The sequence below is a fragment of the Leptinotarsa decemlineata genome, unplaced genomic scaffold (genome assembly GCF_025532065.1).
Source record: "Leptinotarsa decemlineata unplaced genomic scaffold, Ldec_3_MD MMD2_tig00078422_RagTag_RagTag, whole genome shotgun sequence".
Taxonomy (NCBI): domain Eukaryota; kingdom Metazoa; phylum Arthropoda; class Insecta; order Coleoptera; family Chrysomelidae; genus Leptinotarsa; species Leptinotarsa decemlineata.
Genome location: NW_027412747.1, coordinates 8,522,483 through 8,548,443, shown reverse-complemented (window position 1 = coordinate 8,548,443; position 25,961 = coordinate 8,522,483). Strand labels below are relative to the sequence as shown.

Sequence of the window (25,961 nt, the reverse complement as noted above, 5' to 3'; positions counted from 1 at the left end):
ATCCGTTACCGCAGAGCTATTTGAAATACACTTGTTTCCTGTTAATAGTTTTCTCATTTTTGCAAGACATTTTTTGATGACCATTTATGTTTCACTCCATTTCATTGCTCGACCACCAGTTGATTTTAGAATGTGCTCCGCTATTTAAAACAAGAGCAAGGTATATTGTATTATCCATTTCATTGCTCGACCACCAGTTGATTTCAGAATGTGCCACAAGAGCAAGGTATATTGTATTATCCGTATTATCACGTGTCCCACAAGGGTCAGTACTTGGCCCTTTGCTATTCATAATTTACATCAACGACATTGATGAGCTCCCTGTGCCAGCATCCTTCATATAATATTAAATCCGAAATAATTCGGATTCATTTAAGTAAATACATGAATTGAAAGATATTCAAACCTCACTTCAATATTTTAACACAAGAACACTCAGTATTCAGAATTTCATCTTTTAATATTTCAAGTTCATAGACATCGAAATTGATCCGATCACAGGATATAGAATATAAAACAATCTCTAAATACGCAAAGTTGGCACAGATTGCATGCTGTGCATTTTACCTTAGTACAGTGACCGGATCAAAGTCGCAATGTCAGCGTATAATTCTTTATAAATATTGAAGGAGGTCAAGAACAGACATCAGACAGTATTCATTTGAGTGTCGATTGATCATCAGCAATGCAGCACATCTTCTTCTCTTCAATCCTGCTGGGTCGCAGTATAATGTAAGTTTTTTGCTGTTTTAATGTATTTTTCTTATTAACATTTGAGTGTGAGTTTATTTAAAGTATTTTTCCCGTTTTCTTTTACAATAAATATTCAATTAAGTTTTAAATGAGTTCTTTCATTATTTTTGGATGAATGAATGAATGGGTGAAATAGCAAATAAAAATCCTCTCGTTAATAGCCAAGCGAGTACTGAGTTGCGACACGCGGTGGAGGCGCCGGGCACAGCAAATAAAAATCCTCTCGTAAATAGCCAAGCGAGTACTGAGTTGCGACACTATGTACGCAGATGACACCTCACTTATAATTTCCAACACCCGAGAAAGTTCCATAACGGAAAACTGTGACGAAACGTTATCCATAGTTCTGAATATTAATAAAACAAAATGCCTTAGATTTATCTCATTTGGTTCTCCTATGATCTTCATTAATGTGACAAGAATGGAGTTTCTGGGATTAAATGTCGATAACCATCTCAGTTGGAAGTCTCACTGTGAGGATCTTGTTTCCAAACTTCACATCAACTTCATCGACTTGTGTTTATTTGAGATGGAGAACTCATATCGAAAATCTGGTAGGGAAATTGAGTAGTATCAATTTTATTATCAGACAACTGAAGGACACTGTATCTACAGAGGTTCTCAGAATGTCATATCATGGTCTAGTGTCGTCGGCACTCACATATGGCTTGATCTTCTGGGGTAATTCAACACATATTGATAAAGTATTCATTGCTCAGAAGAAAATCATAAGATGCATGATAGGAGTTCGAAATAAAGTATCTTGTAAGGCTTATTTCAAGTCATTGTCAATTCTAACTTCACCATCACTTTATATTTATCTTCTATTTATGAATATTAACAAAGAGCAAGATACCTACATGAGAAGTAATGAAATTCACCAACACCAAACACAAAATAAAAATGACATTCGCTTACCATTCTCTGGGCTTAGTGTGGGACAGAATTCTCCAAAATACCAAGGAATTCTATGTTATAACCATTTCAATACGATCTTTGGTGAGATAAAAAATTTTAATACTTTCAAAACAACATTATTCAATTACCTTAATGAAAATACTTTATATACAATATGAGTACCTCACTGTTTGATGCTAATAGTAGTTTTGTATGCATATAAAGATTGTCTGCGAGATTTCATAGTCTCTTCTATAATGTTTTTATGAGTTTCAATACTACATGTTTCGACTACTCTGATAAGTTTTGTACCATTGTGTAAAAAACTTTAAACGATGAATAAAGTATCTGTATCTGTATAGCACAAAAACGTATTATTCGTTCAATGTTGGGTTTGAGCTCTCAAATCTCCTGCAGAAACGCATTCAAAGACCTGGAACTATTAACCTGACCCTCACTTTATATTGTATATATACATATGTACAAAAAAAAAATACATTCCCCAGATTGATTCTTAACATGAGTATAACACATCTCCTGCAGAAACGCATTCAAAGACCTGGAACTATTAACCTAACCCTCACTTTATATTTTAGAATTGTGTATATACATATGTACAAAAAAAAGATACATTCCCCCAGATTAATTCTTAACATAACACTAGACACAAAAATAATTTTATTGTACCTTCAACAAAACTCAGAATAACTCAAAATACTCCAAACTTCAGGGCTCCAAAAATATATAATTCGATTCCAGAAAACATAAAAAATAGTAGTTCAATATTAATTTTCGAAGGAAAATTTTAATATAGTCTAGTGCAAAATTTCTTTAACTAACAGTTTTTTTAACATCACTTCAGAGTTTTTTTTTCTTTTCAAGTACTTATTTGCTTTTAATTATCTGTAATTTATAATTGTTTTTACGAGGTGTTTGCCATTTGTTTGTTGATGGTATATGCATTTTGTGTTAAACCCTTTGTTTGTCTCCAGGAAATAAAATTATATTCTTTTCTATTCTACTTAGTTTGCGCCAGTAGAGTTCTCAATGTGTTGGTTGTTCTAAAAGTTGTTCTTAAATCATATCTGTAACCGATTAGTCTCTGTTTTTTCAGACAAACTGGAATCATTAGATATGAGGTTAGTTATGAGAAACCTGTATTGTAGTTAAGTTTGTGATAATTCTAGTTGCTGTTTTTACCCACTCCATTGACAGCTCTTTCTACAAACTATTCCTAATATGCGTTTTCCTCTAAAAACAGTTACAATAGTTATTTCTTCCCTCAGATTAAGAACCAAATAGCACACTGTCATTGTTATGCACTTGACACTTGCATGACAAGTGGAGATATCTATTAGTATGAGTATTATTTCAATCAATACTCGTATCAAGAGGAGCATATTCCATATATCATCTGGTTTTTATGCAATAAAATGTAGTGAAACAAAAATTGTCACCAAGGAACATCAAGGAAAAATTGGACAACTCAAAGAATTTGTATATATGCATTCCTTTAGCAGGTAACAAATGTATTTCAAATAGCTCTGTGGAAATAGATTGTACCTGATTGTTATTGCTATTGAAATTGAGGCGTTTTTCATTGGTGGATTTTTTATTTTTGACAATGGAAATGGATTACAGTGAAGTATGAAAATTTTCATCAATATTGAAAAAATCACGTTCAAATAAGGCAAGGTTGAATTTCTAATTATGAATTGAAAATCGTTGAAAACATATTTCATAATTCCTAGGTAATTTATAAAGTTTACAGAACCCTTAGCTTACAAAATAACACAAACAAGGCTATTGATAGGCTATTATTTGCAAAAGCAGGAATTCAAAGGTACTGAAGCAAACATTTTCGGAGGTAGTTGTTTTTGAAATAATATAAATTCCTGTATGAAGGTGATTTTCTGAGTTTTCTGGCTGTGGTCTGCAAGTTTTTATGTCTGACGTTTTTTCTACTGATGCGGTAAACATTTTCAAAGGCGTTGTAATGTGGTAACGGCCGCAATACCTGAGCTGGTGGTGCTCTGGTTCTTGTTCCTGTTGTATCCAACGCATCAACTTAATGCGTTGGATACAACAGACATAAAAATCTGCAGACCAGGGCCGGAAAACCCGGAAAATAGCCTTCATACAGTTATCTCTGGTCGTGAAAGTTAATATTGATTCCTATTTTGTCACTCCCAGGGCTACTTATAGTAATAATAAATAAAAAAAAAGTATCTATTGATTTAGTTAGTTTTTGAACATTCATTTAATAAGTAGCATTGATGAGGCTCGTGACCTGGTTGATATCTTTTACAAATCTCCGATCTTTATTCGTCATATGAATTCTATAATTAGTAAGTCACTATAACTACTGGGTTTCATCAGTTGGAATTATATTGACTTGAATATAAATTAGTTGAAAACATATCTCCCCTATGTTAGATTGATTCTAGAATATGCAATAATTGTATAGTCTCCTTATTAGAATCAGTCTAGAATTGATTTTGACTTATCTGTGTGTACAAATTGGGATTTGTGTGGGGAATAGTTCAAGTAAATGATATAGTGCCACCTACCTTCCAACAGCTTCCCTTTAATAATATAATATAGTTAGAGAGCTAACTAATTACGTTATTCAATAATTATTTCTGATTATGTAAGCATTATCGAGAGGTGTTACACCTCTCGATAATGCTCGTCTTGATAATGCCATCTGAAATGATGGCGAAACGTCGACTATCGAATAGTACACAACGGATGAACACCCGGAAAAACAACACATCATATATATATATATATATATATATATATATATATATATATATATATATATATATATAATTTTTATAGCTGTCGAAAATGATAGGAAACGTTGTCAAGAACCATTACACCACTATTCACATCCAAATTTGGGATCGATATGTTTTCAAACAAATTCTCGAAAATATCAACTTCTATGTTCTTATGATAGTCAACATTGCAGTCCTCAAATGTTTTCCACACAATTTCAAAGAATTAGGAACCCATTCTTTACTTCCTCCGCAATGCACAATGATTAATCACGATCCTTTGTTTGCAGGCATGTTAGGCGTAAACATTCTCGAACCATCAGTCCACCCTTTTATGACTGTGTCGTAAGTGTCATACCAAGTTTCGTCCAAATAGAAAATTTGCCGTTGTTCTTGTCTATGTAATTCGAATTTCAACACTCAAATCGCGATCAGTTCCCGAACTGAACACGACGGCGGTAACTATTCCCAGATTCCCCGATTTCTATTCGGCACCGTAATATGACTTCAAATTTAATTCTATGACTCTTCAGCCAATCATAAAACTCGGTTAGTAAAAATTATCCAATATGAACTGCCAAGTCTACAGTCCACGTGGACTAGTTTGCTGCTAGTTCATTTCTATGTATTGGTTTTTTTTGGCCTTTGAGAGTGCCGCTAACTTAAAAAAAAAATCTGTTTTTCTGTTAACCAGCTGTCGCACCCCTAAGAACGACAACCCTCAGAAGTAGAAACTTGTGCGACACGGATTGGACGATAGCAAGTGAAGATCGATCGTTCAGACTAGGGCTTGAACCACCAACCAACACGGCAGTCAATTCGAGTGAGTGAACAAAGCACCCACGCCGAACCGCTTGGCGCTACCGACCGACCGGTCGGTAGCACATAAGAGTGCACATAATCGTTTACTTCGACTATACTTACGAAAATATCCCAATCTTAAATATTGTCAATTCAGTCACTCTAGGGCAGTGGTGGCCAACCTTTTTGTAAGATGTGCCACTTTTGACTTTGAAAGTTTGCGTATGCCAACCATTTTTGTCAGAGCAATAGTATCTATGTTTTCCAATTTTATACTTTATAAAAATATAAACTTACTCTCTTACTACTATATTATTGATATACTCATAAATATAAAATAAAATCTCTATAAAAACAAAAAAATACAAAATTAAAAAATGATATTTTCGAAAAATAAAAAACAAAGTCAAATTTAGGCAATTTTTGATGTGGTTTTTGTATCTGAATATTTTTTTAGAATGTCATCAATATCGGGAGAAATTTTTGAAGAAGCAATCAACATTAGATGTTTTAAGGTTGAGCGGTATTTAGTTTTAATAAATTTATAACTGAAAATGTCTTTTTGCATACGAACGTTGATCCAAACCGGCAACAGTATCTAAGAGCCAAATCGTTCAACTTTGGAAAATCTGCAGCAGGTACAAATTTCCAAAACTCGATTGCAAATCAATTAACTCAGTTTGAATTTCAGCTGAATATTATTTGATCTCCTGTAGAAAAATGCTCAATATTTCAATCAGTCATATTTTGGTGTTTTATCAAATTTTGTTAGTAGTTCTTGCATGCGACGAAAATGAGTTAACTCTCTTGTTCGAAATCATTTTCAAAAAGCACCAGTTTCGAAACAAAAAAGAAAACGTGTGAAATTATTGTAGGAAAAATACAATTTTTGCCCTGAAGTCGTAAATTTAAGTTATTTAAATGTCTCATAATGTCTGTCAGAAACGCAAGATTCCACGACCAATCTTATTTTTTCAAATGTGAGCACTCATTGGGGATCTCATTGTTGTCTTCTGAGAACTTTAAAACATTCTCTCTAAGATTCCAAAACCTATCAAGGGCACTTCCTTTAGAAAGCTAACGCACATCACAATGAAGAAGAAGTTCACCAGTTTCTTCAAGAAAGACTACCGGTTTAATAACAGGAGAAAAGTCCAAATCTTTGGCACAAACATTTTCTTGGTGTATTATACAATTGAACTTCAAAAGTTTTCTATCCAAATAATTTTCAAGCAACGCTACAACTCCTTTTATCTTTCCAGTCATTGCCGATGCCCCTGTACATCTGTACAAATACTGTCAACTTTTGTCCAATCGAAATTTTTGATCTCGGCAACACTTTTTATTTCAGTGAAAATATCTTCTCCCCTTGTAGTGCGTTGTCGCGGGTCGAGTTCTTCTGTCACATCAAAATTATTATTTATGTATCGAACAAAAATGCTCTTATCCAAAGTCAAAGAAAAATATTTGCAAAAGGCCACCCCAGAAATAATTTGTTTATTAACAGAAGTAGTCATATCATCTATGCGTCTCATAACTGTATTTCGGAAGAGTTATTTGGTCTACCATCTTGTTAATTTTTGGATCACCTGCATGCTTAGCAAGTATTGATAAACACGGTATTATTATGTTTTCACCATCAGAATGCGGCTTCTTCTTTTTTTTTAGCCAATATAAGATAAATTTCGTATGAGGCTCTTACCATCGATTCCATCTCGTCGCTCCTATTATGAAAAAAATGACTGCTGCCCTGCTAATGACCGTTTCTTCTTACTGATGAAATATGTTCGTAATTTTGAGCCCACGGGATATTTGTAATTAGAAAGACCATGCATTTGGGTGAAATGTTGCTCCAAGTTGAATTTCTTTGGAACAACCACAAAAGCACCGCAAATTAAGCATAACTGCTTAGAACTATTTTGATTCGTAAATAAAAACTGTTCTTACCACGTAACATTGAAATAACGCACGGCTATATCTTCTTCATACTTTCTTATTGATGTTGAAGCCATTTTGAAATAATAAAATAATTCCTTGCGAAAAACAGCCGCGAACTGCCAAACTAATGCGAACACTGAAATAAAAGTAATAAAACAAAACGTTTCTCTCAACTCAGACGCGATAAGGAGGGAGTAATAACTCTCAGGGCCACAAAAGGATCGCTCTCCACCGTAACTTTAATTTGTTCGGTGATGAAAAAGAATATGTTGGTTCTCAATGATGAAGATTTTATATTTTTTTGTTTGAGTAATACTGCCACTCTAGAGGCGTGCCGCCGGTTGGCCACCACTGTTCTAGTGGAATGAAGGACTTTGAAAGATCTGTTATTTCAACACAAAATCTTGCCAGGTGATCTAACTGTTTGTATATGTTATATACTTTGATATTCAGAATTATGGTCAAAGCAACTCAAAACCTTGGTTTGTTCGAATTACCAAACCATACCACTAAATATTTCAACCCAATGTAATAACTGCCATTGCGATGGTTACCATGGTTTCATTCATAGAGATTCGAGGTCGATCACCCGTTTCTTCGGTGTCGATATTTTTCCAGTTGAAAAAGCGCTGAATTACGTTATGACTGTCGGACCTTCGAGCGTCGTTGTGGTCACGTTCAAAGTTGAACTAAAAAGTTGACTAAACAAATGAATATATTGCTTTCTGCCGATGATTATACGCTTGGGAAGGTTAAAAGAAACGCTTAGATGAGGTTTTTGTGGCCAGCGTTGTTGACGCGAGGGCTTGGGGGAGTTTTTGCGGAGAGACACAAAAAAAACCAGTTACTGGATCTCGTCGAGACGGGATCGGGGGTCTCATCCCTCAGCCTTCGAGGCTGAGAGTCATGGCTTAAATAGGGGAGTTGATTTGTTTGTAAGCGCGTGGTGCGAAATTTAAGTAAAATCGGTAGTGAAATCATAAACCGGTAATGGGTACAGGGGAGTTCGAAATTAAAGTGTTGGTGTTGAAAACACACCGGGTCAACGAAACCGATGGTTGACCATGAAGCACCCAAAGAGGCGTTATGTGAGTGTTTGTTATGTTTTTTACTAACCAGTTGATGTTTAGAGAGAGTTCACATATTATTTTATCTGAGTCCACTTCCCATTTGCAAAGAGGTTATATATTATTGGGTTCCTAGTGCCGATTGATTAGCTAGAGTTCATTTGACAATTAAAAAAAAATGTGAAAATTTGTACTTATACACCACTCTCCCTAAAGTAAAAGTAAAACCGAGTTAGTACGTTTGTAGTTATTCAACAGGTTAAATTATTAGTAAAGAGCATGGTAAAATTTGCGGCATTTCATTTGTTCTATTTTATCTTATTTTATAGAATTTAACATTTTCCTTTTATCTAAGATTTTACACGTTGTTTTTTTTTTATTATTTTGTCCATAGAGTCGTTTTCTTCTTATTATACTTTATATTTGAAATCTGGACTTTCAATTTCTCTTGAACTGAGAAAAAACACCATCCTCGTAGAGTAAGATGAAGTTGAGAGAACAAAAACAAATAAGAGACTTTTTTGTCAATCTATAGAGAAGAGAATAGTGAATAAAAAGCATTTTAATTAAGATTAAAATTCAGTTCTGGAACCACATAATGAGAGAGAATATAAGTAGGTATACCCAATGATCAGATTTCAAAAAGACCGGCCTACGTGCGATCGGCACGAACCCTACAACCTTTTTCGGAATTCCCAAATTTTGATGTGGAGAAATCTGCATCTGGTGGCAGCAGCTGCCAAAATTGATTAAAAAAGAAAAAATAAATCAGAAAGGAGCATTAAAGGAGCTATTATTACACCAATATCAAAACTTATGCAGCTCAGAAATTCTTTCAATGGGGAAACTCATAGAAATTACCTTTGCTCAATTGAAAAAATCGTTGTTTCAAGAGGTTTCATACCTAGTATCTACTTGACTTATATTGAATTGTTAGGTTAGGTTGAATTCAGATCTACTGTAAATATTTTTCCATGGAAAAGAGGAGTTTATTCCCTTCTAAATAATTAAATAAACAGTGAGTCATGTGAGAAAGAATTGAATAAACAATGATATTTTACATACAAATGAAAAATTTCTACCTCAATACCTTCGAACAAGAATTTCATTGAATAATACTCTATCAGTTATTATTATTTTTGTGTTATTATGAAAGTTCTGGGTTCTATAAAGTTTTCAAAATTACTCAGCAACTATGGACTATTTTTCAATTCAAAGTTAACAATTTAATTCTGCTCACAAAACGTGTATTTATTAATATCCACAAAATTTTCATATCTTACTATAATTTTAGAGAGCTGCTTTTTTATGAATGGAAGAAAAATTCATAAGAACCATAAAAAATATCAAAAAACTACTCTCAAAAAAGTTAAGTACTTAGGTCTGTTCAGTTGGAAATTTCTATGAAAACATTTCATAACTCAAAAATGACAATGAATTGCGTAACACATATGGAAGTGATTCTAATAGGTCTTGAAGTGTCCTATCTAAAAAAAAAAAAAAGAGAGAGGACTCAACACATCCTTGTACTTTAACCAAGTATAACATTCAACTACAGATCTATCAATTTATAAACTGAATGTGAATCAAAAGACTAAAATATAAAATACTCTTTGAAAAGTACACTGCATATTTTGCTTGCATGAAATGAGAATTTCTCCCTAAAATGATTTATGACGCTCGCCGTCAAGAAATTTTATTCTCGTGTGCAATGGCCACATTTTTCAATCATTGAGCACTAATATCGTATACCCCCTTATAAAAAATGTTTGGAAATCAATTTTTTCAACTTGAAAAATTGAAATGAGTAGATACGAACATCTCCATTGAAATTGTTTCGAGAATAGTTTTCAAGACTTCAGATTTTTTAGAAAGGTAATTTGGTTACATAAAAACCATCTTATCATGTTTCCTCTGAACTTACTTTTATGTATTCGCATGGATGAATAGAAGCCAATGGAATGTCCGTCTTTCTTAGGTCGTAGGTTTCGACTTTTTCACCTTGTCCTCCGATACAGAATTCCATCGTTTTCATCGGATTGCCTTTAACGGTGAAGAGAGGCATAGTGACTTGTAATACCCTGAAAATTTCACAAAATATAAGTTTATTAAATTACATTTATTCAAAATTATTGAAATGGTAATAGGAGAACTTTTGTTAACAACACTTATGAGTATTTCCTTTTAAACCGTGCTAGGAATCACACGTTAAAAGGTAAAACCACGTTAGTCCTTAGCTCGCACAAGTTTCTCAACTTCTGAGAGTTGTCGTTCGTATGAGAGCGACAGCTGATTAACGGAAAAACAGATGTTAAACAGATTTTTCAACAGAAACAAGTTTTATACCGAATAACATGAAAATGGACAAAGTTGACCCAGGTTTTGAAAATGCGAAAGAAGATGTCTGAATAATTATCGACCAATATCAATATTACCTACAATTCTTGAAAAAATTTTTTTTTGAATAGTTATCAATATGATTTTTGAGATTCAACTGATTTTCATAATTTAACGTATTAGATTTGAAATCCAATTTACAACTGAAATTAGATAAAAGTTTTCTTTGTGAAATATTATTACTGTAGCTTCTTTCAAAAGCTTTAGATACTGCCAATCATAAAATTCTGTTGAAAAATTATTTGACATCGAGATTATTTACAATTATATTACGAATTTACGAAATTCAATGTGAGGACTGCGATGCAAAATATTATGGACAGACAAAAAGATCTATAAAAATAAGATATAAGGAACACTTAGCACACTTGAAATATGGAAGACCTGAAAAATCAGAAGTCGCCTATCATATTTTGCAACAAAACCATTCCATAGACTTCAGTTCATTAAGATTTGTTAGTTAAGTTAAAAACAACAGGCATCCAGATGCCTATATAGTGTAGAAATAAGTAAACATAATAATATTATGAATAATGATCTTGGAACAATACCTAATATTATATAGCTTGTTAAAATAATATTTTGATTAGAGATTTACCTGACTCTTACATAAGAACACATTGTAGAAATTAATTTAAGACTAGTAGATAAGGCAATATTGCTGAACTAGTTTTATATAGCTTGTTAAAATAATATTATAATTATTAGATTTACCTGATTATTACATAAGAACACATTGTAAAATTAATTTAACACACTCAAGACGCAGGTACCTAGAAGTATGGTATAAATAAGGATAACTTTGTAATTATGATTAGTTTGATCTTCCTCTTGAAGATGATCACTTGGTGATCGAAACACGTATCGAGGTGTTTGGTGTTGGGAAAAATCTCGAGTAATATTCTTTACTACACCGAAGGTTCCAAACAGTGCAAGTATCGAGATTATAGGTTAGGCTCATATATGATTCAACAATTATTTGAATATTGGAAAGCCAGTTAGCAATCATGGGGGATGAAGCAGGTTCATTACAAAGTGTAACTTGTGGCGTTTCACAAGGTTCATTTCTTAGACCGGTTTTATTCCTCATGTATATTAATTCAACTTCCGATTTGAGTTTGAGTAGAAGAATCAAACTGTTCGCAGTTGACAAAAGTAATGAGGAAATTTATCATTGAAATCTAAAATTAATATCTTTGAATAGTCACAAATTAACAATTACTACATCAAAATTCTCGTTTCTGTTTATAACAAAGACAAAATCCAAATTGAAAAGAGATCACATAAAATATAGAATATTCATATATTATAAAGAGAATTTTTGGTCAACATGTTTATGGAAAAATCATTTGAAAGATTTACAGAAAAAAATATTTTCACCGATCGGCATTTTATTTAAAATGTGTAATATTTCTGGAATTGATTGAATTTCAGTTTGATTCATTCAAAATTTCAATATTTGCTGCTAATGCTTCACTCATAGATCCTTTAAAATCTTTCCAGAATAAAACAACCAAATGCATATATCAAAGGTATTTTCCAGGGTTTTTTGGCAGTGGTCTGCAGGTTTTTATGCCTGACATTTCGTCTACTACTGCGGTAGACATGAAAGGCAATGAGGTTGTGTGCTCCAGTTGTTGTTCGTACAACAACTGGAGCACTTCAATATTCAACAATATTCAACGTAGAAACTGCTGGTAATAAGACTTCGATTTTATATTATTATTGGTGGGCGTGGCTTGGTTTCTCTTAATTGGATTACCTGACCTTGTTTGTGTACAATTGAAGACAGGTAGCCGGATTTAATTAATGTTCATTGCCTTTTTTCTATTGAAATCATCCCCGTGTTTTTGAATTTTATCGAATTACTGTATTAGTCTAATCAACAAGTTCAAAAACATGAAAAATAGAGATAAAGGTCCTAAAAATATGAGCGATAGCTCATTCAATTCGGAATCACCTCTAGAAAAATGTTTTTGAAGGATTTTGGTGCAGGTAACAAATTGCAATTATTATTAACAAAATAATCTTTAAAAAAATGGTATTTAGTTTTTCGTTAATAACTTAAAAACTATCAATATTTGAGCAATTTTGAAAAATGCTAGTTAAAGAGGAGGAAATTTCCGATAAAAAAGTCCCGACTCCCGAAACTCTATCTCCATTATTTATAATTTTGATTTGACGTTGAAAATAGGGTTCCGCGCGGCTGTTACGGCATGCGCGCGCTGCCCGCTAAAGAGAGTTTATCAAAATAAATAATTTTTTTATAACATAAAATGTCATTTTGAAAGTTTGAAAAAAATCTAGTATCTTCTTAACACTTGAATGAATCGAGTCCCGTAGAAAAAAAGTTTTATCACCATTTTTAAAAAAGTTATTCAATTGTTAACTAACAATTTTTTCCAATCTCCGTTGGCAAAAATAATGGGATAAAAGGTATAAATAATTGGCCTATAAATTTCAAACTTCGTGGAGCCCTTTTGATACATATCATTGTATATCATATATATAATTATAATTCAATTTTTTTTTAATTTTAATTTTTTATTGTTTAAAATCGATTTTTTTATATTTCAATTGTTTAAATAATTAGTTTAAAAATAATGTTGCTTTTAAAAATCATAATTTACACTTCTAAATAGTTTGGCAAAAAAAATGTATTTATTATTCAATTATTTATTAATTCAACAATTTGTTATGAACAAATATTTACTAAAGTTATATTTTTTCTGAAGCAGAAAAAAATTATAAAACAGCTATATATAAAAAAGTGACATAATTCTTTTTTATTTATTATAATTTAATGAATTATGTAATTTTTTATGGCACTTTTTTATACACAGCTGTTTTTATAATTTTTTCTGCTTCGAAAAAAAAATATAACGTTGGTCAATATTTGTTTATAACAAATTGTTAAAGTAATAAACAATTAAATAATAAATAATTTTTTTGCCAAACTATTTAAAAGTGTAAATTATGATTTTTAAAAGGAAAATTATTTCTTAACTAATTATTTAAACAATCAAAATATAAAAAAATCGATTTTAAACAATTAAAAATTAAAATTAAATTAAAAAAGTTATTAACGAAAAACTAAATACCTTTTTTTTTAACTTATTTTGTTAATAACAATTGCAATTTTTTTACCTGCACTAAAATCCTTCAGAAACATTTTTCTAGAGGTGATTCCGAATCGAATGAGCTATCGCTCATATTTTTAGGACTTTAATCTCTATTTTTCATGTTTTTGAACTTGTTGATTAGACTATATCTTCAAATGAGATAAGAGTGCCTTTTTTGGGAACATGTCCGGCTACAACTGATTTGTCGGTCCAAGACTTGATGAACGTATAAAATTCGTTTTTCTCATAATCCCGGAGGTCGGGTCCCGACCGAGCCTTTTAAATGTCCTTGGATCGAGTAAGGCGACAATTTTCTCATTATAACCCTTGGTGTTCACGACGGTGGCATTTCCTTTGTCGTCAGTTCCTCTCGTTCCCGTCGTGATGTAATGGCCTTGGGTAGTTTTAGACGCATTAGAATCCTTGACGTTTCTATGCGTATTTCCTCAGCAATGTACGAATACCTAATTCGACATTGGCATCCATATCCTCGTGGTGGTACCGTGGCTGGATCTATTGCGAAGTTTTTACCTTTGGCGAGTATGCCGAACTCGTCTTCTGAAAGTGTCTCCGACCGGAGAAATTGACCACTGTTCGTCTATTGTACTGCGGTAAATGATTTTTGTGGCTCTCACTCAGACTCCCGTCTTTCTTTATATGTCTCTCAGTAGTGATAATATTACGGTTTCCAGCGTAGGATACATCGTGAAACGGTCAATTTTGCCCCAATCACTCCAGTGCATCCAATTACACCGGTGCCACAACGACGTAATAGAAATGTCGGTGAACGCAGCGAGTTCACTTTCTTCTTGCGGAGTACATCCAAACATAGATAGATAGATAGATCTTTATTTCAAAATAGGTAACCCTAATATACATATATATCCCAATTAAATCAACGGTGTATATATACAACATTAGACATAGACATAGTAGTAACTTTTGATTTCTCTTTTCCGTAAAGGCTGTTGAACCACGATAAGAAGTATAAGTACTCGTCTCTTTGAACACAAGAGACATTGTCGCCTCGGACAAACCAACAAATCAGCTCTAGCCCAAACATGAGACACTCACATACCTCATTCGAAGATAAAAATCAAAATTACTATCCAAGAATATATAGAGAAGCAATAGAAATCCAAAAATACTGGGAAAATTTCAATAGAAAAGAAGAGGCAAAGAACATTAATGACATCTGGCTACTTATCCTTAATGGGGAATGTTCCTCAATTTGGTTTATTACAGCAAATGCAAGTTTTAAAACAAAATAAAGTTGAGTTTGATTCATGAGTTTTTCAAATTCACTTCGAAAAGGATTCGAATTGATGTTTCAAATGTTGGGTTTTAATTTTTGAAGGGATTTGTTTCCAATTCACATATTGGCAACAGCACCTATATCAAGTTGAAACAATTTATACGTACCTAGATATTCTACCTTAAAAAAGGAAAATTATCTTTATAAATCAACAATTGAGGCAAAATATAAATTATAGTTCAATATCACTTCCACAAGCCACATTAACAACAGTTGTTTTGTTATTTATTTATATAGAGGAAGATAGGTTAGACAAAATGTCATATCACTTCTTCGATTGACGACTTGTTTATTTTGTGGAAATTCATGTTCACTGAGGATACACTACAAAAACACACTTTTGTCTATTTTCCACTATGGAAAATAGTGGAAAATAGACAAAAGTGTGTTTTTGTAGCGTATCCTCGGTGAAAATGTTATATGTCACAGAATGTCTCGGAACTCGAAACATAAGTAAACAGAACTGCACGCCTCTGAAATATGTCATCTTTTTTTGTCTCATACAGGTAACAGATTCATTGTCCTTTATTAGCTATAAACGATGTTGCCAAATGGTGAGATAGAAACGAATCCCTTTAAATGTTAAAGGCATTATTTCATTCCTCTTTTTTAAGTATTTAAATAATTTTTCAAAGAAAAAGGTTGAAATGATAAGTTTAAATTGCGTTGTTTTAGAGCTCTTTTATGAAAACTACTTGATTTTCGTCAGGAGGAACATTCCCCATTATTTACAGATTATGAGCTCATCAACTTATTTGTAGATGATACCTTATTGGCCTGTACTGTAGTAAATTTAGATGAAACTGTTGGCAGAATGAATAAAGTTCTAGAGAAAGTAGAAAAATATTTGAAAATCAATAAAAAGAAACTTAACGTTAAAAAACAAAAGCAATGATAATCCCTACTAATATGTGTTATTGATGTCTTGTTTACTTTATGGTAATTCATGATCACTTAAATGAAATGAATGAAGACACTTTTGTCTAAATACCACTGGAAAATTTTCATTTTACGACCGGTTTCAGGTTTGATCTCAATATCAAGTATAAAACTGAAAGATAACCTCAAAATCCTACATATATGTAATAAAGGGAGAAAAATGAATCTGTTGGAGGCCATGGAAATTAACAAATCAATTAAAAACCAGAAATATACCTAAACGAGCAACTTGATTTATGTAGGTCTCCTCTCTTGAATTTATGAGTTTAACAACCCCTAGAATTTTCAGGATGGTATTTTAAGTTGGCATCCTGTCTCTCGAATACCTGGCCTTGCAACATACCTGAAAATTCTATAAAATCGATGTTCCAAATTCAGATTTCAGTTTTATTCTTGATAATGGGATCAAACCCGAAACCAGTCGTAAAATAAAAATTTTCAAGTGGTATTTAGACAAAAGTGTTTTTATTCATTTCATTTAAGTAATAACTACTAAATCGAAATATAATCAAATGAATATAAACAACATAACTATAAAAATTGAAGATGAACATATAGAAAGTGTAACATCAGTGAAGTATTTGGGATTTCAACCCGATAATTGCTTATCATTCGACGACCACTTCAAATGTATTGAAAAAATGATTGCAAAAAAATTACATTTTTTCTCAAGAATCGCCAATAACTTATCAACAGATACAAACATTATGGTATATAAATCAATAATCCAACCCCATTTTGACTACTGTGCATCTATTTTATTCTCTTTTAATTTGAACAAAGTGCAACAAATACAAAAACCACAAAATCGAGGAATGAGAATAATTTTAAAATGTAATAGGTATACACCAATTTCTACCATGCTATCTGCTCTACAAAGGCTCTCAGTGTCCAAAAGATTATTTTATTGTTCCATGGTTTTCATTTATAAAATATTAAATAAAATGACCCCACCATATTTGCTATCATTAATAACTTTCAATAAGGATGTTCATCACCATTCTACTAGGCACAACAGTCAGATTAATATAAATAGAACAAATACAAGAAATAGTATGAGCAGTTTATTTTTTAAAGGTTTTGTCCGATTCAATGATTTACCTGATTCAATTAAATTTACTCTATCATTGAAGATTTTCAAAAGGGAACTGTTAAAATATATTCATGATGAAAACTGAAAAATTCCTTTTTGTTCAGTTCAAATTATGTATGTATATAAAGTTGTATTATTTATATAAATTTTATTGATTATATTATATTTTAAGTTAGCTAACCTGTATATTAGGGAATCCTAATTCAATAAATAAATAAATTCAATTCAAAAATGTGTATTCAAATTATACTTCCATTACTTCATATCCCATTTATTTCTTGTAAATTAGTAAATATCAATATATTCTCTCTGTATGAATTGCATATTCATTCATCTTGTTATCAGTTGAAATAAACATTAATTTTTGAAATTTGAGGTCGTTGAAACCGTTCATGAATGTCATATTTTATATATTGAGTTTAATGTTCAAATAAACTTCCAATTACTTTGAAACATGTTTCTGAAAACCAATAAAAAAAATTAAAACCCGATACTTTCTACTTTCTTAAAATTAAGATGTATTATATGTTTTGTATTAGAACATTTGTTTCTTGGGGTTAATAAATTATTCAATTAACTATTGATTGATTGCTGAAAAACAAAAAAGTGCTTTTTCAATATTAGTTTCAATTATCTTAATAAAAACAACTAAAAAAGTGAAATGGTCGCGTTTACATATGAAAATGACATTCTGTAGTTAATTAAGTATCATTATTGTATCCGTGCGGAGCCAGGGCGGATCGCTAGTTTCATGCAAAAATACAAGGATCTGCTTGCATAAAGAGTTACATTCATCAAGTCAGATCGGAATAACGAATGATAAAGAGTTAATAATAAGAAATGATTGAGAAATCTTTTTACTTGGTATATGACAGAAATGGTCGATACTTGATGAAAATCTATAACGTATTTAAGTAACATTTTGTCGGATGAGACATGAAATATGTGAATATTAATTAAATATATTGTGATATAAACACAAATTGAAATAACTTATTTTCTTCATATTCAAAAATCCCTCTGTGTAATAGAATGCCATGTTCCACAATTTAACATGGACATAACATATTCAAACAATAAGAAGGAAAATCAGGAAAAACTCTACAACAAATTTCTCACTACAGCTTATCATAATTTTTTACTTACTTCTCAGAGCCATTCTTCCGGATGTCATGGCTTAAGACAATGCCATCCATGCCAACACTGAGTAAAACGTAAGGCTGATCGTTTAGTCCAGCTAACTTCAAACAAAAGTCCGGGCGAGTCTCTAATAATATATTTGATTTCACGCCTTCGCTGAGAGACACATGTGCAATCCTAACCTGAAAAATGCATCATCTTAGGAATAATGTTCAACAATAGCTCAAGATAACATGGTGCACCTTGCTAAGAAATGATGCCACAATCAAAAAGAAAAGTTTTCAACAGAATTTAATTTGTAAAATTCAAGTCCAAAATGTTTATTGAGACAATAAGTGCAGAATCTACAATTATTAATGAGAAATTAAGTTATGTGGGTGTCAAATCCCCGTTATTACCACCGAACCCACCATCGCAAAAAAGTCCAGACACGTTTCAACCTGAACTTCAGACATTCACGCACGCACGCTCGCACCTCGAGACATACGACACGCACCCCGAGACACATACGACACGCTCCCCCAGACACATACGACACGCTCCCCCAGACACATACGACACGCGCCCCCAGACACATACGACACGCACCCCGAGACACACGTCAGTAGATAAGTACATAAGATTTTTTTCTTTTATGTAAGCGGGCATTCTGTTATAAACTTTAATTCTAGTGAAATACAGTGTTTTTTTCAAAAATGTTTTTATGGTTTTCGAATGATTCAATTGTCTGGTGAGACGATCATGACTACCAGCGTTGATGCTCTACAGAATATTTTGACTTTTATTATTTTTCGCTGAATGGATAAAAATACTGATGTCTGCCTTGAACGGCAAATAAATTTCTAGGCTTATACAGGCTGATTCACGGTGGATGGCACATTAGACGTTTCTGGTGAACCAGATAACGGATAACTTTGAAAATTTAATGGAGGGCATATTCGGACATTCTCTAGCCAACTAAAATATTTTCGACAATGCGGTGTTGCCGCTTCTATTAGAAAGCAGTAGCAACTTTGATTTTTCAAATGGAACACTCTGTATATAATATTATTTTTGGAATCTCCAACAATCGCCCGACAACTTTTCTTGATATTTCCCTATACCTATCTGTTACCGTTTTCGAAATAAAAATTAATTTCAATTTTTTTCTTCGAAAATCATGACTTCTAAAAATGCCGATATCTTTTAGTTAAGAAGTACTATGATATCGAATGTTGGTTTGGAGTTAGGTGATACTTGGACACTTCCCACACGTCAGCCTAATCTCCGTTACTTCAATACAGGGTGGTAAAAAAATACAGTTTTTTCGTTTGCTTGAAAAAGTTGCTGAAATTTGATTATTTTAAATGGAACACCCTGTATATTATTGAAAATTCGGAAAGCTGCTGAAATTTGCTTTCTTTCTATGTATATCATACCTATACCTAACTAGTCAAGTTTCGGACTTATGAACATTTATTTGTGAAAATGTCCCTTCAGAATGGTATATCCATTCGGTATTTGGTAAGCAGGCCATGATTACTATTTGACAGTAGCGTTGTGACATTCTCCTAATAATATCGACATTTTCGTCACTTCAGAAGTTGCAAATACCTTCAAAACGATGGAACAAAACTATTCAAACGAAGTTCTTATGAATTTGTTTATTATTTTTGGACAGTGTGACAAAATTATGAGCAGAACATGTAGAAAGTTCAATGAAATGTATCCGAATCTACCGCCAATGAACCTCAAGAAATTTATACGAATTCAGAACAATTTCAATGCATTTGGATCAACTTTAAAAGCACCAAGAAACTTGCCTCGACCCGTAACTTTCGAAGACAACCAGATTAATGTCTTAGCATATTTTCACGCATTTCCCGAGTCATCGATAAGAAGTGCTGAAGAAGATTTGGGTATAAAATATTCATCGGTTCAAAGAATCTTGGGAAGACATAAAATGCATGATTATAAATTCACCAAAATTCAAGCAATGAAGCCTCAAGATCCTCAACAGAGAGTAGAATTTTGTGAAATGTTGTTGACACGCATTCAAGAAGATCCACTTTTTTTAAATAAAATTATTTGGACTGATGAATCGAAATTTTTGAGAGAAGGGATTTTCAATAGAAAAAAATCGTCATTATTGGTCCAGTGAAAATCCTCACGTCACAAAAGAAGCCGGATTTCAAGAAAAATTTAGTTTTAATATCTTCTGCATGTTGATGGACAACAAATTGAGGTACGTGATATACGAGGAGTCATTAACATCCAGAAGCTACCTGAATATTTTGGAGAATACTGTAGACAGTTTCGTGGATAATCTGCCACTCGAAGATTATCGAAACTGTTGGTACCAACTAGACGGAGCTCCTGCACATTGCACAAGAGAAGTGAGCGCAGAACTGGATAGACTATTTGACGATCGGTGGATGAGGCGCTTGGGACCATGGAATTGGCCAGCGAGATCACCCGATCTTAATCCATTAGATTTTTATTTGTGGGGAATGTTTAAAGAAAAAGTTAACAAAATACCCGTGCGTTCGAGAGATGAATTGTTAGAAAGGATTGCCCAAACATTTGAAGATTTGGATCCCAATGAAATCAGATCTGCCACCACGAAAGCAGTCAACACCCGCATTTTAAAGTGCTTGGAAGTGAACGGCCAGCGATTCGAACATATTTTGAAATATTCCACATGATTGTTTTACTTTTTTATAATTATTCATATCAATATTTCCAATTTCAAGTTTCTTGGTGCTTTTTTAAAGTTTATCCAAACATATTGAAATTGTTCTGAATTCGTATAAATTTCTTGAGGTTCATTGGCGGTAGATTCGGATACATTTCATTGAACTTTCTACATGTTCTGCTGATAATTTTGTCACACTGTCCAAAAATAATAAACAAATTCATAAGAACTTCGTTTGAATAGTTTTGTTCCATCGTTTTGAAGGTATTTGCAACTTCTGAAGTGAGGAAAATGTCGATATTATTAGGAGAATGTCACAACGCTACTGTCAAATAGTAATCATGGCCTGCTTACCAAATACCGAATGGAAATACCATTCTGAAGGGACATTTTCACAAATAAATGTTCATAAGTCCGAAACTTGACTAGTTAGGTATAGGTATGATATACATAGAAAGAAAGCAAATTTCAGCAGCTTTCCGAATTTTCAATAATATACAGGGTGTTCCATTTAAAATAATCAAATTTCAGCAACTTTTTCAAGCAAACGAAAAAACTGTATTTTTTACCACCCTGTATTGAAGTAACGGAGATTAGGCTGACGTGTGGGAAGTGTCCAAGTATCACCTAACTCCAAACCAAATTTCGATATCATAGTACTTCTTAACTAAAGGATATCGGCATTTTTAGAAGTCATGATTTTCGAAGAAAAAAATTGAAATTAATTTTTATTTCGAAAACGGTAACAGATAGGTATAGGGAAATATCAAGAAAAGTTGTCGGGCAATTGTTGGAGATTCCAAAAATAATATTATATACAGAGTGTTCCATTTGAAAAATCAAAGTTGCTACTGCTTTCTAATAGAAGCGGCAACACCGCATTGTCGAAAATATTTTAGTTGGCTAGAGAATGTCCGAATATGCCCTCCATTAAATTTTCAAAGTGATCCGTTGTCTGGTTCACCAGAAACGTCTAATGTGCCATCCACCGTGAATCAGCCTGTATAGTTTATCATTTGCTAATTGATTCGGCCGTTACTTGATGAAGATCCATTGTAATTTCAAAAACTACACCTCACGATTTGATCTCCACAAACTTTATTTAAAAAAATATAATCACATGTTTCGCTAGCACTGTAGTATATAAATACACTTGAGAAAGCTACAGTGCTAGCGAAACATGTTGTGATTATATTTTTTCAAATAAAGTTTGTGGAGATCAAATCGTGAAGTGTAGTTTTTGAATAGTTCATCATTTGAATGGTTTTGATACAGATGTTGTTACACTACCTCAAACAGATATTAAATTGATATTTCGAATAACTCAAAATGAAATAAGTACATTTTAGATATTTTAGTGGCAAAAACGACCCCATTTTACATAAAATGTCAATGATTGGATAAAATCTCTTCTTGAAATTTTTAATGTGTGTTGTCCATGTCAAAGTATGATGGATGTATGATCCTAAATATTTCTTGAATTCTACAATTGTTTGAAATAAGAAGAGTCATATTATTATTAGGTAAGATTCTATTGGATTAATACATAACTAGATTTTTGCATGTTCTGTTAATATCAACATTTCGTCTGTAGTCACTCTTATGCGTTTAATGGGACTACTCAGAGGTCTAGATGTTTGTCCTATACAGTGTGGCACACTTAATATGAAGACACCCCTGTATTTTAGTCCTTTTCGAAAGCAGATATTTGATTTGGGACCTCGAAGATGAGCCCCGAAGTGGTCGATCTACAGTAATCCAGGACGAGGATTTGAGGATCTTGGTGAAGACTGACTCAACAAACGATACGTGGGATGGCGGAGGAACTGGGCGTCAGCTCCCATGCATATTGGAAAGTAGTAGGTAGTGGTAGACTTTATTTTAGGAATCCTAATGTACAATATAAAGTTATGCATATATGAATAACTTATATTCGTATATAATTTTACAGTGAATACTTTTAAGGAACTTATTGAAACTATCTAGACCTTTAAAGAACAATGAATTCATTCCACTCTTATAGTTTGTTCGGGATCTACAAAATGTATTACATGTTCTTGTGTTATATGAATGAATGTCACTATTTCGAACTGAATATCTGCTAAGATAGGCTGGTTGTATCCCACTCGTAATTTTGAAAATAAAAATTATGCTCAAATAATACAATCTTTTATGTACCGGCTGCCACTGTAGAGTATTCAACATAGATTCAATAGGGGTAGTATACTGGTTGCATCTCAAAATGATTCTCATACCTCGATTTTGTAGTTTCTGCAACTGTCCCATTTGATTTTGGTTGAATAGATACATCAGTGTGGCACAGTAGTCAAAGTGTGGCCTTATTATGCAATTGTAACATGTTAGTCTAGCAAAGGTTGATAAAGATTTTGAAATTCTAGAGAAAAAAATACATTTTCTTACATATCTTTCTAATGGTATAATCTGCATGCTTATTCAAATTTAATTGATGGTCTATAATGAATCCTAGGTACTTAATTTCATTTACAATTTTGAGTTGATTATTGAATATGCTGATATTAACGTCGTTAGTATCAATCTTTCTTTGATTCGAATTTGTTGTAACAGTCAATGCCTTAGATTTATTGATATTCAATTTGAGTTTATTCACTTGTAGATATAATTCAATGTTCTTTAAAAATATATTGATATTTTGTACAGCTTCTTTTAAATCACAGTTTTCCGTATATACAAGGGTATCATCAGCAAATAAATTAATATGGTGTCAACCAGGTACATAGTTGATATCATTTATATAAATAATAAATAACAGTGGTCTCAAAACACTACCTCGTGGTACACCTATGTCATTTATAATTTGATCTGACATTACATCACAAATTTTAGTCCTTTGACTTCTTTGCTCAAGATAATTTCCTAACCAGTTAAAAGCTTTTCCAGTTACACCATAATACTCCAGTTTACTGAATAAAGTTTTCCTATTGATTGTTTCAAAGGCATGCTTGAAATCTAGAAATATAGCAACAATATATCCTTTCTTATCAATATTTTTTTTCCACTCTGTGACTGTCACTTGTAATGCTGTTTCACATGAGTGATTCTTACGAAAACCAAACTGATTTTCGATGAATAAATTATTTTCATTAAAGTATGTAACTAGTTGTTCATACACTGCCACTTCCAGTACTTTTTCAAGCGTTGGAAGACTGTTTATTGGACGAAAATTACTTGCATCACTTATATTATTTATTTTCGGAATTGGAGTCACTGTACTAACTTTGTACTGGTTTGGAAACAGTCCCGTGTACAAGGAAGTATTTATAAAGTTCAATATTATATGCCCAGACACATCGAAAGTTTCTTTCAAGAGTTTACTATTTATAATTTCACCTTTATTTATTTTATCAAGAGAAAAAATTATCTTACGTAAATTTATCATGTTTATTTTTTTGAATTGACTCAACCTACTATTTATGGGTTCATAGTTATTCGGTGTCCATATCTCATCACAATATATACTATTTTCTATCTCAATTACAATGTTTACAAAATATTCATTGAAATTATGGGTAATCTCTATTGGATTATCACATATTTTTTTACCATTACTAATTTCAAACATAATTCTCTTTATATTATGCGATTCTACTGGTTTGGCTAGTTGTTTTAGACATTTCCACATAATTTTTGGATCTTTTTATTTTCATCAATTTCATTTTCAGAATATATTTTTACTTTTTCTTTTAGAGTATTAACATAGGTGTTTCCTGAGTATTTATATTGTTGCCATTTTTGTTCTCTTTCAGCGGTTGCAGTAACTTTTGTTTCTATTTCATCCAATATTTCATTCACATTGGTTGTACTCAAGTTCCAATTAACAGAGATAAGTTCTAAATTGAGTTCTTTATATATACTTTCATTTATATTTCTTACAAGAATTAATTTGTTTGAAATTTCTTTCCTACCGTCAAAAATGTAAACTGATATTATAGAATGATCAAAAATGTTTGGTACATCATGTACAGCAGTTCGTATATTTGATTCATTAGAGATCACACAATCAATATGAGTTTTGTTGTTCTGTATCTGTAGTTGTCCTCCTAGCTTTTACCTTATTATCAGAGGAGGCAACTGTTTTGGAGTAAAAGTTTTTTTTATACAAGAAATTTTGTTATCAATTCGCTTCTTAGTTATTTTATAATGAATATGAATAGTTTAGTCATTTGAATGTTTTCATAGCCAGTTGAGTTGATTGAGATTTTGTAATTCTTTATGAAGTTCTCTTGGGAATGGTACTTTCTCGGTTTTGGTATGTTTCTTTGATTAAATTTTTTGTTTAGGAATTGTTACATTTAAACACCACTGAAAATGCACGAAAAAATTATTGAACATGACATCCACACTTTCATCCTCTTTGTAAGAGAAAGTGTCTGCTTGTATTAGGGATTTGAATTCTAAAAGAGAATGCTCATTTATCCTTCGAGTGATGATATTTGTTTCGATATTTGCCTTATTTATTTTGTTCCATGTCAATATTTGAGCATAATGCTCTGAGATGCCTACATCTACAACTTTACAAGAGATGTGCATTATATTAGCGACAATGTAATGTTGACCACTACTAGTTACTCAGTCACTTTTCAACAAATGTTGGATCACAGTATGGAAACTCAAGCTGAAACATTTCGAATATATCAAAAAGTTGTTTTTTGTAATGGTTTTCTCCCTTGAAGTCTATATTAAAATCTTCGCATATTACTATGTTTGTATATCTTGCTATCATATAGTCAGGGATGAGGACTAATTTATTGAAAAATGTAACTATGGACTACGATATATAGTTACTATCCAAAGTTTTTTGTTTACTTCAATGGCTGAACACTCAAAATGTACCTTCAGTGAGCATTTTGTTGAGTATGGAACGGACTTACAGATATTATCTTCGAAAAATTGTGAATTTACAAAAATTGCAGTACTACCATGTTCACTTCTGATTCTGGAGAAACTGGATACTAGCCTGTAATTCGTTAGATAGTACATCAAATATATAACAAGGCAACGGA

General features: G+C 32.2%; 1 protein-coding gene across 8 annotated transcripts in view; it reads right to left on the bottom strand.

Moving 5' to 3' along the window:
* Positions 1-25,961, bottom strand: part of LOC111504946 (DDB1- and CUL4-associated factor 8) — a 59,241-nt gene that overhangs the window by 15,987 nt on the left and 17,293 nt on the right. For all 8 annotated transcript variants that reach the window (XR_012468333.1, XR_012468332.1, XR_012468334.1 and 5 more), the window contains 2 exons: positions 18,252-18,427; positions 10,164-10,320 (listed from right to left, as the gene is read on the bottom strand). Coding sequence is in view for 2 of the 8 variants with exons in the window: in XM_074186262.1 (XP_074042363.1) it covers positions 10,164-10,320; positions 18,252-18,427 (333 nt within the window). In the remaining 6 variants the exon portion in view is untranslated. The remainder of the gene's footprint in view (positions 1-10,163; positions 10,321-18,251; positions 18,428-25,961) is intronic.